This window comes from Harpia harpyja, chromosome 14 (assembly GCF_026419915.1).
Source record: "Harpia harpyja isolate bHarHar1 chromosome 14, bHarHar1 primary haplotype, whole genome shotgun sequence".
Taxonomy (NCBI): domain Eukaryota; kingdom Metazoa; phylum Chordata; class Aves; order Accipitriformes; family Accipitridae; genus Harpia; species Harpia harpyja.
Window position 1 is genome coordinate 36,078,619 of NC_068953.1, and position 16,100 is coordinate 36,094,718.

At 39.2% G+C, this 16,100-nt stretch overlaps 1 protein-coding gene across 6 annotated transcripts in view; it reads left to right on the plus strand.

Moving 5' to 3' along the window:
• The window catches only part of UBE2Q2 (ubiquitin conjugating enzyme E2 Q2), a 54,868-nt gene that overhangs the window by 36,052 nt on the left and 2,716 nt on the right, over positions 1 to 16,100 (plus strand). For 4 of the 6 annotated variants that reach the window (XM_052806933.1, XM_052806931.1, XM_052806930.1 and 1 more), the window contains 6 exons: positions 2,490 to 2,574; positions 9,008 to 9,068; positions 11,141 to 11,231; positions 11,522 to 11,580; positions 13,125 to 13,173; positions 14,108 to 14,203. In XM_052806933.1, the coding sequence (XP_052662893.1) occupies positions 2,490 to 2,574; positions 9,008 to 9,068; positions 11,141 to 11,231; positions 11,522 to 11,580; positions 13,125 to 13,173; positions 14,108 to 14,203 (441 nt within the window). Of the gene's footprint in view, positions 1 to 2,489; positions 2,575 to 9,007; positions 9,069 to 11,140; positions 11,232 to 11,521; positions 11,581 to 13,124; positions 13,174 to 14,107; positions 14,204 to 15,225; positions 15,293 to 16,100 lie in introns of all 6 variants that reach the window. The other 2 variants (XM_052806929.1, XM_052806932.1) reach the window with 2 other exon arrangements.

Genomic DNA, 16,100 nt, shown 5'->3' on the forward strand with positions numbered 1-16,100 from the left:
ACAGCAGATGAGGCAAGGATATTGCACAGCTCTGCACAGAAGAAAGCCAAAATCTTGACACATATCTCTGAAGTTTCTTTCTTCTGGACTCAACGCATTAATGAGTCTCAACCTTAACACCCTCAGAACAGGTCTGAAGAAGCACAGCAATTTTACAGAGAATGGTGGCTTACGCTGCATTGTGTTAACTTGTTAACTGTAATGCTTCCTTTTTCAGCTAATCTGCAAATAGTGGGTATAAGTAGTAGTAATCTGCAAATAACATAAACAACCAGTTTTCCCCCATAAAACTGCATTTGCTTGCTGTTAAAGGAAGAGAAATCCCTTTTCTGGTACTGCTCTAGAGACAGGGGCTTCAGTAAACTGAGAAATGACTTGTCTGGAGCCCTGTCTTTATGTAGCTTTTATTTAATCAGGTGAAAGGAGTTGCCTTTTGTTTGCATATTTAATTACAAAGTTCATTCTTCATACCAGTCTGTTAAGAAAAACTAGTGGAATTTCAGTAATCTGCGTAATTAAATGCAGTGGAGTATGAAAATGAATAGCTTAAAAGAATTGTCTACAGATTATAGTGTGAAGCTAAGCATGTTATATGATGCTACTGAACAGAGAAGACAAAGGAGTATGTGGAGGCTATCTAGTAAATATTACTGATTACATCAAGTACTATTACTGATATTTAATCCTTATTAAGAAATAATTTGATCCTACAGTTAAGACCTTGTAGAATATATATTATCACTGTTGACTTGAGGCAAACAGGGATGATATTTCAGGTATTAGACAATGGTCATAACTGCTTCAGATTCCTCCAGAAATACTTCTCTGACACTTCTATCAAAACAGGATCTGTTTATAGATGTTCATAGTATCTGAAAGGAAACTGAAGAAACAAATCTCTCTAAGTTTTTAGATGGAATAGAAAAAACAGACCCATAAACTAATCATCCAGTACTTTATATAGAGAGGCTGAACTTAACTTTTTTTTTCTAGGTGGGGGCTTTTTTTTGTGTTTGGTGGTGGGTTCCCCCTGCCTTGCCCCCCAAATCATGCTTCCAAGCCACATGTATTAGCCTGTATTTCAGTGGGAGTGACTGAAGTCCAAGCAGCAGCAAACTGCATGGGTCTCATGAAATAATCTACCTTTGGGAAACTGACTGCTGGTGGAAGCCAAAGTTTCACAGGATTGGGGTTTGGGGTGATAGGTACCTTACCACATTTGGAGTCCTCATTCCTTTTCCATATTTTAAATCTTGTAATGCTAATTTTTATCTCTGTCTTCCAAAAATCTTGAGTGTAAAATGGTATTTCAGGTGGAATATAGAAGCAGGGTAACCATGTAACATCTAAGGTTTAATATCAAAATCTTTCCTGCTAGCTTTGGCATTGAATCGGAGAGAGTAATCTAATTACTCTTGGTGATCATGTTATGCTAAATAAGCACTTCAGTTTTGCAAGAGGAAAAAGTTCTGTCCTCACTTTAAAGCTCAGAAAATTGAGGCAGAATTTAATACCAAGGTCACAGAACTGCCGGCACTGGGGATGTGTGCTGAACACCCAGCAGTTGATATAAGTAGACATCAGTTACTTGATAACTGGTGTGTTCATTAGTTTGTCAATAACTGGTGGTATTTAGAGCCAGTCATATTTTATATATGCCTGTCACTTAAAAGGTCTTGTCTTTTTTTTTTTTTTTTGCTTTAGCATTGTATCTTGGGCTGAAATATCAGGTTCAGAAATTGTATGCTAAGTTTTCTATCACTTTGAGATGCTGAGTAATACAGAACTGAGCTCTAAAAGAACAGAAGAGATTTCTGCCCGGGTTGCATAAACTACAAGAACTATGGCAAATCACAACAAAATATTTGGTATTTTAAGGTTTGCTTACCTTAGTCTTTCTCTGTGTAGGTGTTGATTTTTTTTTTTCACTCTATTGCAAATAATAGTGTTGCTTTTGTTCTGCATTTTCGAAATACATTGATCGGTCTTCCTTTATCCCAAAGCTGCTGTTCTGTAGTGGATAATTCCCAACTCCTGTACCTTTTTTCATAACGAAATAAAAATATACTGCTGAGAAAACAGTAAAACCTTATGTGCAGAAGCTTGTCCTTAGGATTAGTCTTACTCTTCCTTCAAGTGCATAAGAGCAGAAGGTGAAAGGAAGTTAGAAGTGTACTGTGGATCCATCTTGGGAATCAAAATGCCAAAGAGATTAAACTCCTTTACAGAAAAATGTCTGTTGTACCTCGATTAAGATTTTGTATCACCTGTGCCATGTAGTAGTATATATTAATGTGCTGCTTTAGAGGGAGTGTCTTATTTCTTTTGGGTAGTCTTTGCTCACTAGAATATGTAACTTCTCAAAAACCTAATCCTAATACAGAAATTAATATATGCTTAATACCTTCTAGTTAGTGTAACTTTGTAATGGAAATAAAGCTGTTCGTAAATATTTTCACTTATTTGGCATCTTTTTTTGTTTGTTTCAGGGTGCAGTCTCTGGGTCAGTTCAGGCTTCAGATCGACTTATGAAAGAACTCAGGGATATATATAGATCACAGAGTTATAAAACAGGTAAAATGCTTCAGATTTCCCTTAAAATAACACTTTAAAAGAATTCTCTTGGCACATAGTTTCTGCTAATCCTTGTGTGTTTTGTTGTCATATGTATGTATATACATGTGTGTATGTATGTGTGCATGTATATAAAAATAAAAATTCATAGATACATTATATATAATCACATTACATAAAATAGTGTATTTGTGGAGAAAAAGTAAGTCAGGATACATATCCTCTAAAATGTTCTTCCTTTTTGTTATGCAAAGCTTCATGCGAGAATTAACAGGATTGGTGTAACTATGAGAATGTTCTTGGGGTGGATGGCTACAAAGCACAACTCAAGATTACCCCTGTGGCACTTCCTGAGTTTTCAGAACTACCTGAAATTCAGTTCTCCAGGCATATAGGGCAAAAGCTTTGACTACTACCAGTGGGTAGTACTAATCATAAGAATATACTTGCTGTAGAGGGATTTGTGTTCAACAGCAGAAAGTTTTGTTATTATATGGGATTTAACAGCAATTACATTGCTGTTACTTTTACGATTTTGTGACGGTGTTAATCTGATCCTGAGCTCTGTCTATTCCTTGGAATAAGGATACAAATGGCAATAGAAAACAAGCTTGTCTTTTAAATTTGTTTGAATAACAAACGCTGATTAGCTTTAAGTAGTTAGGTGGTTGGCTGTTCTATTTGCTCCATATAAGGGCAAAGGAATTGGTATGTTGAATTGTCTGAGTGTTACCATACAAGAAACAGAAAATACATAGATTTCAGGCAAGTTGTGTTCCTGTAGGTCAGTTGTGTAGGCAACTCCATCACTGCAGCCAGGTATGAGAACCTGTTGCGGGCCAGGATGGGAACAGGAGGAATGCCTGATTAGAAAGTCAGTCTAAACTTTAATACTCTATCTTTTACTTTTCTGAACTTTTCCCCTAGTTGATTTCAAATCTTGCTTGGTGGCTGTGGCATTTTAATTCATGTGTAAAAAGACAGAGTGGAAGAGACAATAGGTTCCTGTCTTGATTTGCCAGATTTACCTTTTAGGTAAACAGTTTTATGTGCTGAAGTACTGTGGACAGTGGTAAAATGTCTTAAGTATAAATTTGATTAAGTGGCCTAGTGCCGATCTAATGTAGCCTACTCCTTTTAGGCTTTATTGCTGCTGAGTGCTTGCCAGTATGCCTTAATCACCATCTATCCGGTAAAGAATGGGTTAGTGGGTCTAAGGAAGAGCCTAGAAATAGATCTGTATTAAGTCATGAGGGATGCTCTACTGCCTATGTATGATCTTCAGGGTTTGTTTTTGTGGTTAGAACAAAGACTGGGTATAACAAATCTACTTGTCTGTGAAGACTGTATGGTGCTTAATCACATAGGTACTGCTTGAGGCACAACCAGGAGCCCCTGTAATAGGTGTAGTTTGAGGTGAGGATTTGGGTTGCTTAATAATGCTATTTCTTGGCTTTAGATTAATAACAATTCTTAACTAGCTGTAAAAGATTGAATTCCTGATGTAGGAAAGCATACTTTAAGTGATGAGGAAAAGTAAATCTTGCTAAACTGTAAGGAAAGTTGAGGTACTAAAGGGTAAGTATAGTAACTTATTACTAGCTTATGACTCAGGAATACGTAAAAAGACTGCAACTGGATGCCTTGTGTCAATCTCTAAAACATGTTAATGAAGTAAAGTGTCAAGTGGAGGTGACTACAAAACTGATGGCAGTCCTGCTTCAAAACACTGTCCTACTGATACATTTATTAAATTTTGCCAGTAAATGATGTTGTTTGTTATAAAACTTACCTAGATTCATTCCTTATGGCCTCATTTAGTCTTAGGACTTGAGTGAATTTAAATATCAGTTCCTCTCCTTTGCACAAAACTCCTGCTTTTATAGCCCAGTTCTGTCTTTTGTTGTTAGATAACTGTCACCAGTGAGCAGGGGCATGGTAGATAATTGCCTTTTTTTTTTAATGTGATCTTTGTTCTGAGTACTCGCTCCATGGTCCATTTTTCCCTTAATTTAATTTCTTACTATTAACACACAGAGGGAACAATTGTGAAACTTAAAGGTTCTGGTAACTGTTGCAAGGTAATTTAACACTGTTTTCATTTTTTGTAACGTAAGCCAGAAAATCTAAGGCTGCTCTTTAGTTGCATAAGGATCACTTTATTTAGTGTATGTGAGGTTACATGTTTTCAGGATTGACAATAGGCCAACACTGGGACTTCTGAAGTGAGTAGTACTTGTAGTAATAATCCTTTAAATATTTTATTTTCTATTAAACTGCTTATAAAAAAGTAGCATTCAAAAAAAATTGTCAGAACTTCAACTATGGGTATATATTCAAGGTAGTATCCACTTTAGAACTGAAGTTCCTTTAGTGATTGAAATACTACTGTTGGAGTTCATGCAAAAGATGATTACAAGCTTGCTGTCAACAGGAAGGTTCCTTATCTACCTGGAAAATCTAGGTGAAGAATGACCCTTAAAAAATAAACAGAAAACCGTTTTCTTATGAGCTAACAGAAGCAAAAAATACACCAGCAAATTAAGATATTCTACTATAAACTAGACAGTTTCATTAACCTGTTTTGATAATAGGAGTCACAAGTCCTCCAAACTAAGGTGATTTCATTTCCAAATATGAAGTTGGAGAATTGCTTAGTTCATATGGAAGAATTCACAAAGGTCTTAACATAATTGGGGGGGGGGGGGTAGGTAGGGAGGGGGAGGAACAAAGACTTTGGAGATATTAAATGAAATCTCTTCTGTTCATATCTTTAGTGGTTGTGTTGTTCATATATAGTGACTTCAACTCACTGCTTTTATCCAAAGATTGTATGGGATTTACTTCTAGTTGTAGTAAAGTTGTTTTAAGTAAGATGTTGTCTCTATATTGGAAGGATTTGGTTTTTTCCTACCTTTTCATCTCTTAATTTTTTGCTTGCTTCATGGTTCTACGTGCTTGCTTTTACTTTATCACCTCTGTGGATGGCCTTTTAGAGGAATAAAACAAAAAACCTCCTGTGTTTAAGTGAGGGGAACCTACCTTAATTCCCTTCCCTACCTTAAGGACCTCTCAGAAACTGGTACTGATCAGATAGTCGTCTTGACGGGAACTTTTTTTTCCTCTTACTGCCTAAATTAAGAAAGCTTATGAGCTGGTTTCAAGTAACACCTCTTGACTATTAAAAAAACCCAAACAACCACCCCCCCTCAACTTTGGATAGTGTTGTTAAGAAGCTTCTGTATCAAGACAGCAAGTAACCCTGATGCAGCTGCTATTCATGAGGACACACAGATACTATTCAGCTCAAAATCTGGGTGCTTGAGAGGTTGATTCAGTAGCTCGCTGTTCGGTTAAGGTGCATTCTTGTCAGTCATGAACTGCGCACATCTCTGAAGAACCCTTATACAAGTTCTGGTTTAGGTACAGTACAGCTCTTAAGACCAGCAAAAGTTATTCCTTTGGGGAAGCTAGGAAAACAACGTGGACCTTAGAGATGAAGGACTGGTACCTGAATTCTGTGTAAGAGCAGGATGTTTAGGGTGATGGAAGGAACGCAGGAATAGGGCTAGAGACTTAGTGAATAAACAAGCTGATGGAAGTTCTCTTGTGATCTGCCATTTTTTAGGATATTGTCAGAATCCTTACTGTAACTTGTTTTGTTGTCTGTAACAAGTATTTCATACTTGTGCTAGGTGCCAAAGCTGTAATACTGAGAGGCTGCTTCTTCCAGTCTTTGCTCCCTTTTGGATGTAGGTCGGAGAAAATATTCTGGATACAATGGTGGAATAGTTTCATCATTAATGGGAGTTGACAATGAGAAGAGTTTTGAATGTCAACTCTTTTGTTGTTACATCAGAGCAGTACAAATTGAAATTCTTATAATTCGTGACTTCCACTAGTACTGAGGGCAATTCAGAAAATAGTGTCCTTGGATCTGGGAAATTGGAAAAAGGCCTTAATAGCTCCTTCTGTTCATCCTCGAACAGAAATGTGCAGTGTCTCTGAACTAGTTGCTGATTAAAAGGAACATTGGGAATACAGTGAGTAAGCTTTCAGACCTACTTTGTTGTCCCAGACTTAGAAAAACTTGAAATCATGATCTTGGCTGCAGTACCCACTTGTTTGTGGCACTGTGGTAAGGAGAAATAAGCGTAGTTTCTTTACCTTGTTTACTGAGTTTTGGAATGCTTTAGAAGTAAAAGGTGTCTGGACAGCTTGAAATGTCATCTGTACTGCAAGTACTAATACTTAAAATTTTCAACTGCAAGTGTGGTGGGTTGACCCTGGCTGGATGCCAGGTGCCCACCAAAGCTGTTCTATCACTTCCCCCTCCTCAGCTGGACAGGGGAGAGAAAATATAACGAAAGGCTCATGGGTCGAGATGAGGACAGGAGAGATCACTCACCAATTACAGTCATGGGCAAAACAGACTCAACTTGGGGAAAATTCACTTAATTTATTACCAATCAACAAGAGTAGGGTAATGAGAAATAAAACCAAATCTCAAAACACCTTCCCTCCACCCCTCCCTTCTTCCCAGGCACAGCTTCACTCCTGGATTTTCTACCTACCCCCCCAGTGGTGCAGGGGGACAGGGAATGGGGGTCACAGTCAGTTCATCACACATTGTCTCTGCCGCTTCATCCTCTTCAGGGGCAGGACTCCTCACACTCTCCCCCTGCTCCAGCGTGGGGTCCCTCCCATGGAGACAGTCCTCCACAAACTTCTCCAACGTGGGTCCTTCCCACGGGCTGCAGTTCTTCACGAACTGCTCCAGCATGGGTCCTTTCCATGGCATGCAGTCCTTCAGGAGCACAGTGGCACACTGCTCCAGTGCGGGTCCCTCATGGGGTCACAGGTCCTGCTCTGTGGGCTCCTCTCTCCACAGATCCGCAGGTCCTGCCAGGAGCCTGCTCCAGCGCGGGGTTCCCACGGGGTCACAGCCTCCTTCGGGAACCCACCTGCTCCGGCGTGGGGTCCTCCCCGGGCTGCAGGTGGATATCTGCTCCACCGTGGACCTCCATGGGCTGCAGGGGGACAGCCTGCCTCACCATGGTCTTCACCACGGGCTGCAGGGGAATCTCTGCTCCGGCGCCTGGAGCATCTCCTCCCCCTCCTTCTTCACTGACCTTGGTGTCTGGAGGGTTGTTTCTCTTACACGTTCTCACTCCTCTCTCTGGCTGCCATTTATGTGCCCGCTGCAACTTTTTTTCCCTTCTTAAATATGTTATCACAGAGGTGCTACCACTATTGTTTATTGGCTCGGCCTTGGCCGGTGGTGGGTCCATCTTGGAGCTGGCTGGTATTGGCTCTGTCGGACATAGGGAAAGCTTCTAGCAGCTTCTCACTGAAGCCACCCCTGTAACACCCCCCCCCCCCCCCCGCTACCAAAACCTTGCCACACAAACCCAATACAGCAAGATAACGTATTCTAGAATAATGAAACTCAGAAATGAATACTGTAATTCCTTGGAGAGAATGTGGTGACTGCAATCTATTGGTTTTATAGCCTTCAGAAATCCTAGGCAGATTCCTGATTTGCATATGTCTTCCAAATAATTATGTCAGCAACAGATATGCTGTTAAATATTAACCCAGGTAACAAGTTTAATCATAGTTGTTTAGTGTATATGCATGAATAGTCTGTGCAGGAAGAGATTAGATTTTTGAACATCACTGATACCATTTTCTAAATATTGTCTGATGGTTAAAGATTTATTGCTTTTTCCTGGGCTGCTTGTGAACTTCTGCAGAGAGGAAGCTTGAATATACAAGAAAATGGCAGATAACCTTTCATCCTTCCCTTTGAGTGAAATGCATAACTACTGTTTAACATGCTTAAAACAAATAGATTGCTGTAAATCACCAGCTGGCTTCCAGAGATGGGTATCGTTTTGATGCACCTTTCTGGCTGCTTTGGTCAGCTGTTGGGAATGTGTTTCATCGAATGCAGTATCTTCTTTTTTTGGGTTTCTGCTCCATACACTGTCCAGTGTCCTGTCCTGGTCTGCTAATACTGACTAGAACCTGTGAAATATAATGCTGCATACTCAGACTGTGTGTTAAGTGTTTTAAAAGTGTGTTGGTCGTGTACTGGGTGTAAAATATCCTGAGTGCTAAGCAAGCTGGAGTTGTAGCTGTGGAAAGTCTGAAGGGGAACTGGGAGAGGGGGGAAATGGTTAGGTGTCAAAAAACCATTTTGATTCATGTGGAATTTTTTTTTATAGAAGTGAAAGAACTTTTTCTCCTTGTTGCTCAGAATTGCTTCTGCTACTCGAGGAAGGATGTGCCTCAGTATCAGTATCTCAGTATCTTATCTGTTGCTCACATCTACTGACAGTATTTATACTTAAAAGCAAAGAATGTTTTTGCTAAATTTTACCTTGTTAAACTTTTAGTGCAAAATTAATTCTATCTAATATTTCTACAGGGATATATTCAGTGGAACTGGTAAATGACAGCTTGTATGAATGGCACGTTAAGCTTCTAAAGTAAGTTACTAGAGTTTTTTTATGTTCTGAAAAATCCATTTTATTATTGCTGCAGAGATTCTTACTTCTGACAAATGAGAATCTCTAGCCAGAGCATATAAAACAGTGTGTGGTGGCTACAATTCTAGTGTACAGAAATGCGTACAGAGATTGAACTGTAGTAGTTGAGCTGGCAAAAAAACAAACACTCTTTGCACAGCTAACACAGTGCGTATTACCCTAACTTTCATTACTGTTCAATTCTCTTTCCAAAACTACTCCAAAATATGAAATCTTAAATGATGAAATTTTTTGTCTATAGTTTTGTCTGGATGGTTTTATTTTGGTTTTGTTTGTTTTTAGTTTCAAGAAAATGCAACTTCTAGTTTCATGCAAGATGTAAGAAGGAACAGAACTGTCCTAGTACCATTAGTTCTTTATTTCTACAGTTGAGCAGACACATAGGACTGAAACTTTTAGGTATAACATAATTATGACTGTCTTCTCTTCCGTACTGCTTTTGGCTGTGTGTACTAGATGATAACTTGTCTTGGTTGTGTCCATAGTCCAGTAACTTTAATTCTAGAGGTATTATATTGAAATTATTCCTGGTAATGGGATCTTCTGCCATCATCCTACAAGAAAACCTGTAGGAAGGAAAAGCCTATCCAAACTAGGCTGGGTGGCTGCAAAAGATGGCAATGGATGAAAGAACTTCCATTCAGTTCAGATGTCATGGTGAATAAGTATAAGGACATAAGCTGTTTCAGCACAATAGTTGGCCTGCCTGTAGGAACTGTTGCCTTGTCCTAGTGGTAAGACTTGTATGACTATGTCACCAGCTGCTGAAATACAGTTTTGTTTCCTTCTTAGTGTAATCATAGGCATGTGAATGTTTTGAAGCTGAAAATGGCAGGAATGGTGTATGCTGGAAAAATCTGTGCCATATTACGGGAAGCCTTGTCTATTGAGTGCTTCTACAACAAGGCGCTCAAAGCACTGTGCAGTGATTTGAAACCTCTTTCCAAGTGCTGTGAACAGGTCTGATTTTCTGACTTCAAGAAAGAGAAAATGGAGTGCATGCAGCAAATGGCTTCCAGAATGACTAAGAGAAGATAAGAAGTATTGTGTTTGTTTATCCCAGCAAAAAGTGTCTGGAAACAAATGAACTGTGTGCAGACTAGTTGGAGGGGGTAAATGGCAGAGAGAAAAGAGCCCATTTGACTAAGGAACAGTATTGTTAGTAGAACAAATAACTCTGAACTGGCCTAGCACAAGCTGTGGCTGGAAATGATAGGTTTCTAAGCATTGGGAGACTTTCTTCTGAAACAGCTTCCCGTTGGTAGGATGGGGACAAACTACCCAAGTAATACTGAAATGGGATCTAGTAAGTTTGTGGTTTCACCTGTAGCAGAGGACTGGATTTAATAGCCTATCAATCCCTTTAACATATGCTTTTGGCTTGCTGCAGGCATTTTTTGACTAGTGTCTTTTAAAAGCTGCTGGGATGTCAGAGCCTGGGTGGGATTAACCCAGTAGTGTCTGAATTAATGTCTAGGCTGCTCACCACCAGCATTTTGCAACACACAGTTGTTGAAATTCTGCTGAGCAGAAGCTGCTGGCTTTAGTACTTCTGCTGATGCAGATTACTTTTAACAGCTGATACAGAACTACAATCGCATATTCCATAAAGGATTCACTAACTGTGTACTGAAAACTAGATAGACAAAACAGTCGTCCTGTTAAATCCATCCCCTCCACTCCACCCCCTGCCCTTGGAACATATGTTTCTGGTGAACTGAAGAGAATTGAAATTGCTGTTTTCAAATAAACAGGTTATTTTGTGCTATGTTCAAATGGCACTTGATAGCATTGGGGATGTAGGGCGTTGCAGCAAGCTTTCATGCTGATCTCATGGCAAAGTGTTTACTTTGTAAAGAGAGCAAGAGTTTTCTACAGTTCACCTTAAATTACTGCTACAAATGTAGTTTGTAAGCTACAAATACACGAAAGTGCTCTTTAAGAGTAATTACTGTTTACAGGAAGTGAAAATATTAACTTCATCTAGGATCTCCCCCCTGCTTCTTTCATAGGGTTGATCCTGATAGCCCACTGCATAGTGATCTTCAGGTCTTAAAAGAAAAAGAAGGTGTAGAATACATTTTACTCAACTTCTCTTTTAAGGTATGTGTCTATGGGAAGAAATGCTGGGGTTAAATTTGTAGCTTACTGTAGAAAGTGACTGAAATGACCCTCAGCTGTTACTTGGGTAAAGATGGAGCTGTAGCATAAATAAAAAAAAAAAAAAAAAGAAAGAAAAATTGCAACTTTAAATTTGTCACTAAAGCTTTCAAAAAATTGCTTTTTTTTAGCTTTAAAATCTGATTTGCCAAATAAGGCTATTGAAATACTTCCTGGTTAGGAAAACAGTGTCACAGTATTTTTCTTAACCTGTTTTTTGTTATGCTTTTCAGGATAACTTCCCTTTTGATCCTCCCTTTGTGCGAGTGGTATCTCCTGTGCTCACAGGAGGGTAGGTTTGAGTTGCCTTACAGAAATTTTACTTTGTGGTGAAAATGTTACAACTTGAGATTGGTTGATTGTGTTTGCAGGGTACGTTTTGAGACTACCATGTAGGCTTCAGGAAATTTCCCCTAAATACATACATGAGCTGCTGTAGACCTTGAGTTTGGTGAAGACCTCACAAGTGTCATATGGAGACTTGCTTCTCAAGCTTTATGAACTAATAGTAGGCAAACAGCTGGATGCAATTCCTCTTTGAATTGCTTAGTTTGTGTCTCGCTTTGAAAGAGTCTGTGCCTGCCACGATGTTTAAGAACCGGCTTCTTTGTGGATGGTAGACATCGCTGTTACTTCTCCTGTTGTAGAGTGTTTTGAGTTGGTGCTTTGAAGGGGTCTTGATCCCTATGTTGCCTTAAACTTGCTGTATAGTCTCAACTGACTCTGTTGCTGGTAACACCGCCATAAAGTTTTTGTCTAAAAACTCCTCAAATACTAATTGAAAAATACTAAATTTAATCGACACCATGCTCCAAAAGTCACCTAAATGTGTTTGAAGTGCTGTCTGGCACAGAAACTTGTATATATCCATGGAGAGAATATTAAATTCACCTTCCAAGGCTTTTATGCATCTCCAGCTGACAGGAAATTATACCTGTACATTTGAAAATGCAGTCTGTGAGAGCTGGTGCTGATTCTGATTTGGGTTTAATTGCTGTGTGTGTTTTTTGCATTCAAGAAATGGTTAGTGCAGTTAAATACTGTTCACGAGGGTTGCTGCTACCAAAAAAGTGAACAAGCAGTGCCAGACACCAGAAAACTTACTTGGATTCTGGTTTTGTTGTACTTGGACTTCTTTGTAGAATGAGAGAAAGAATGGCCCAGAAGGTTTTCAGTGATCGTTTCCCTGTGAATGTCGTACAGACCTACATTATTTGAATGTCTTGGTCATAGGGGAGACGACATTTTTGGAGTGGTAAATTCTACTCCCTCAGTCCAGGTTTTGTAATGACCAGGCATTCTGACTACTGAGTCAGCCCAATGCATGAAGAAGTGTTACTGAAACTAGAAAGCGGTTTATAGGAAAAGCAAGTAATGATCTGCTTTATCTCATTTGTCTACATCTTTGATTTATAGGTGCACCTGCATTGTGTGGAATTTCGTTAAATTTCTTTACAGATGTGAATTTGTTTGGTTTTTTTACAACTACACATCAATACTACATATACATAGTCTAGCCATAAAAAGCAACCTTCCTTTTTTCGTGGTCTGTGTACAGTTGTGTAAGCAGTTGTGCAGACTAGCTTGGTCACTGATTTTTAACTAAATGTAGTTAGCAAAGGAAATTTTTTTTTTTTGTCTCACAATGCTAATCTTCTTTGCGTAAGTATAATACGGCTAACTAGTTACAATATATTACTGGTTAAAGGGCATTTCAGCTTTATGTGAACAAAAAAAAATTAACCAATTGGCCTGCAAGAGCTTAAAGTGCTGTGAACAGTTTCATCTTTTTACTAACTGGTGATGTCAAATATATTTTTTCACGTTTGTTTCTAGGTATGTCCTAGGTGGAGGTGCATTATGCATGGAACTTCTTACTAAACAGGTGAACACAGGCTCTGTTATCTCGATAATAACAAAGCATGCTTTAAAATAATGAAAATAGGTGTTTCCCCTGAGTTGAAGAATCCCCTGTGTGGAATAAATTACACACTCCAAAGGGAACATGGTGGAACAAAGCTCAGTCCCACAAGATTTGCCTTGCTGATCTTGTGTGAGATCTTTTCTGCCTTGGATGGCTTACAAGAGGTCTGAGGAAGAGGCAAGAAGTGAGAGCACATCAGCTTTGAATTCTCAGAATTTCTGGGAGGAAGCTCGTGTAAAGAGTGAGTTCTCAGGAGCAAGACACATTGTTTTCTTTTCTAGCAGCCTCTGTTACTGCACAAAGTCAGCTCTGGAGAAGTGAGGAATGCAGAAGAATCTAGGCATAGATGACTCTTGTGTAGACAGAGTTGATTGGTTTGCTCTTTAAAATAAGTCAATGAATGAAGTGACTATTTGCAGGCTCCGGCAGAAACTTTTGTGAACCCTGGAAGGTAAAGCAGTGTCAGAGATAAGCAGTAATTTTCGTGGGAGCAGAATTGTCATAGCTCACTCAATGGCTTCCTTAGCAGTCTTTTCTGCTTCTTACAACAAGAAGTTGTAATAGCTGTTGTGATGTTGCTGAAAATGTGTAAATGCTGTAATAACGGAGCTGCTCTTGTTTCTGTCTTGCTGTATTTTTGGAAATGTGTGATTCAGCCTTTTCATTTTTCCTACAAGTTCTTAGTACTAGGCCTGTATATCACTTTCCAGATTTTTCTCTGGAAAATAACAGTTGTTAAGTGGAAACAAGTAGTTAAAACTAAACTGGAGTGCAGAAAAAAAACAAACCACAAAAACCCCAAAGCAATCCCAAAGCACATATTCCAAAATAGATTTGCAAGGTGAGGACAAGAAGCAAGTACGTGTTACATAGAACTATTTCCTTCCTCCTCCAGGGCTGGAGCAGTGCCTATTCAATAGAATCAGTCATCATGCAGATCAATGCCACTTTAGTCAAAGGAAAAGCCAGAGTACAGTTTGGAGCCAATAAGGTAAATGCGCTGTGTATATCAATTACACAAATTACTGTTGGGCTTCCATTTCTTTGCTGACTTGAATAGAAGGTGCTTAATGACAGAATTGTCATTGCAAATATATTTGCCTTTTGATTTATCTTGATGTCTGGTGCATGTATGAGTATTCTATTGGTAGTTAACTATGAGTTTGTTAAGAAATGATGAACGCATGAGGAGGATAAAAACTTGGGATGGGCAGGGTATGCAAGTAGTTAGACTTGCACTGTCCCTGTATTGGCAAGGGGGGGAGCAAAGGAGGATTCAGAACTGGGAATCGGGAGGATTTGGAAATTCCAGCTCTGAGAAGGGCTGTAGATGACAGCCCGACTGCCAGGATCGCATACGCTGATGTTAAGAAGTTCTCCTCCTTTTGCTGGACTAAACACCTGCAAAATTTCATGAGAGGGTGAAAAATAATACCATGCAAATACTGCTGAGCTAGCCATTCAGCATTGATCGAAATCATAGTTCAATTCAAGTGTGCATGTTGGTAATGGACCATAACGTAAGACCTTGAAGTACTAAATGCTGTTTTCAAAGGATGTTTAAATATTCAAGTCAATGAAATTGTCACTTGGATGCCAGTTTTTAAGTACGAGATTCAAGGATAGTGAACTAGGCAAGATGCAAAAGTTTATGATCACAATTCTGTTTAATCGGGTAACTGGTCAGCTGAGCAAGACAGAGTTGGAGTGGGGATTGCCTGACGCCTGCCCTTCTGGTCGCAATACACACTTCTGACTTACCTCAGGTTCTGAACCTTCTGCTAGAGGGGCCTTTCCAGCAGTAGGGTTATACAAATTATTGTCATTATGACAGAGGAGATAGCAGAAGATAAGGGTATTTGTTTTGAAAATCTTGTACTTTAAAGCTGGGAATGTTGTAACATTGTGCATGGTTTTTATTTGTAAGCCCACCATAGAGTTTCTTCATAAAGCTGTTTTTCAGTCTCCTGTGTCTAGATGCAGGTTTTTTATGTTAGTTTTTTCTCCTTTCAGAATCAATATAATCTAGCAAGAGCACAGCAGTCCTATAAGTCACTAGTACAAATACATGAGAAAAATGGTATGTATATTCTTGCGACTTTGTTCTTGTCTGCACAGCAACCTGGGCATTGGTATTTGGCCGCAGTAAATCTTGAAGTGCCAGAGTGTCTTATGTTGGCTTGGGAAGACCATAAACAATGTCACCTTTTTCTCATCTTGCACTAGGAAGACAATAGCGCTTCAAGTAACTTGACTAACAATCATTGCAACTTTTTCCAGCTTACGTGAATGTTCCATGTGTTCCTGCTGTCTTTTGAAAGGTAGTTCAATTTCATTTTCAGCCAGTTGATCTAGGAACTTTATTGTCACTGTAGCTTTTAAAGCATCTTATTAGTTAGTGAAGTACCTGCTGGAAGTTTGCCTCTTTCCCTGAAAGCCTTTGTTTCAAGTGGCAAGACCTCGGTAGTAGTAATCACTAAGGAAGAAATAAAGTGGAAAGAAAAACCAGAGACTAAAAAAAATACAAAAAGTCTAAGTGAAGCATGCTGGCTGGAAAACTGTGCAATAGAAATGGGAGACGCTTTTTTTTTTAACCATATTTAAAGCCCGTTAATGGTCTCTCAGCTGCATAAAACAAGCATTCAAATGCTTCAGGTATAACTGCATTCATTGTGCCAGGATGCAAAGACAACAAATGACCTGAGGCTTCAGAAGGTTTAAGTGGCTTACACGTTACGTAAAAGTCATCAGCAGAATTGGTACCCTGGTCTCATGACGAGGGAGTTAGTCCCGGTTACCGCTCCGGTGATGTTCCTTGATCCAGGTTGGACATGGTGCCCTCTGGGAATTCCTGTTGCTGTGAACACGAGAGCATATTGCAGTGTGAC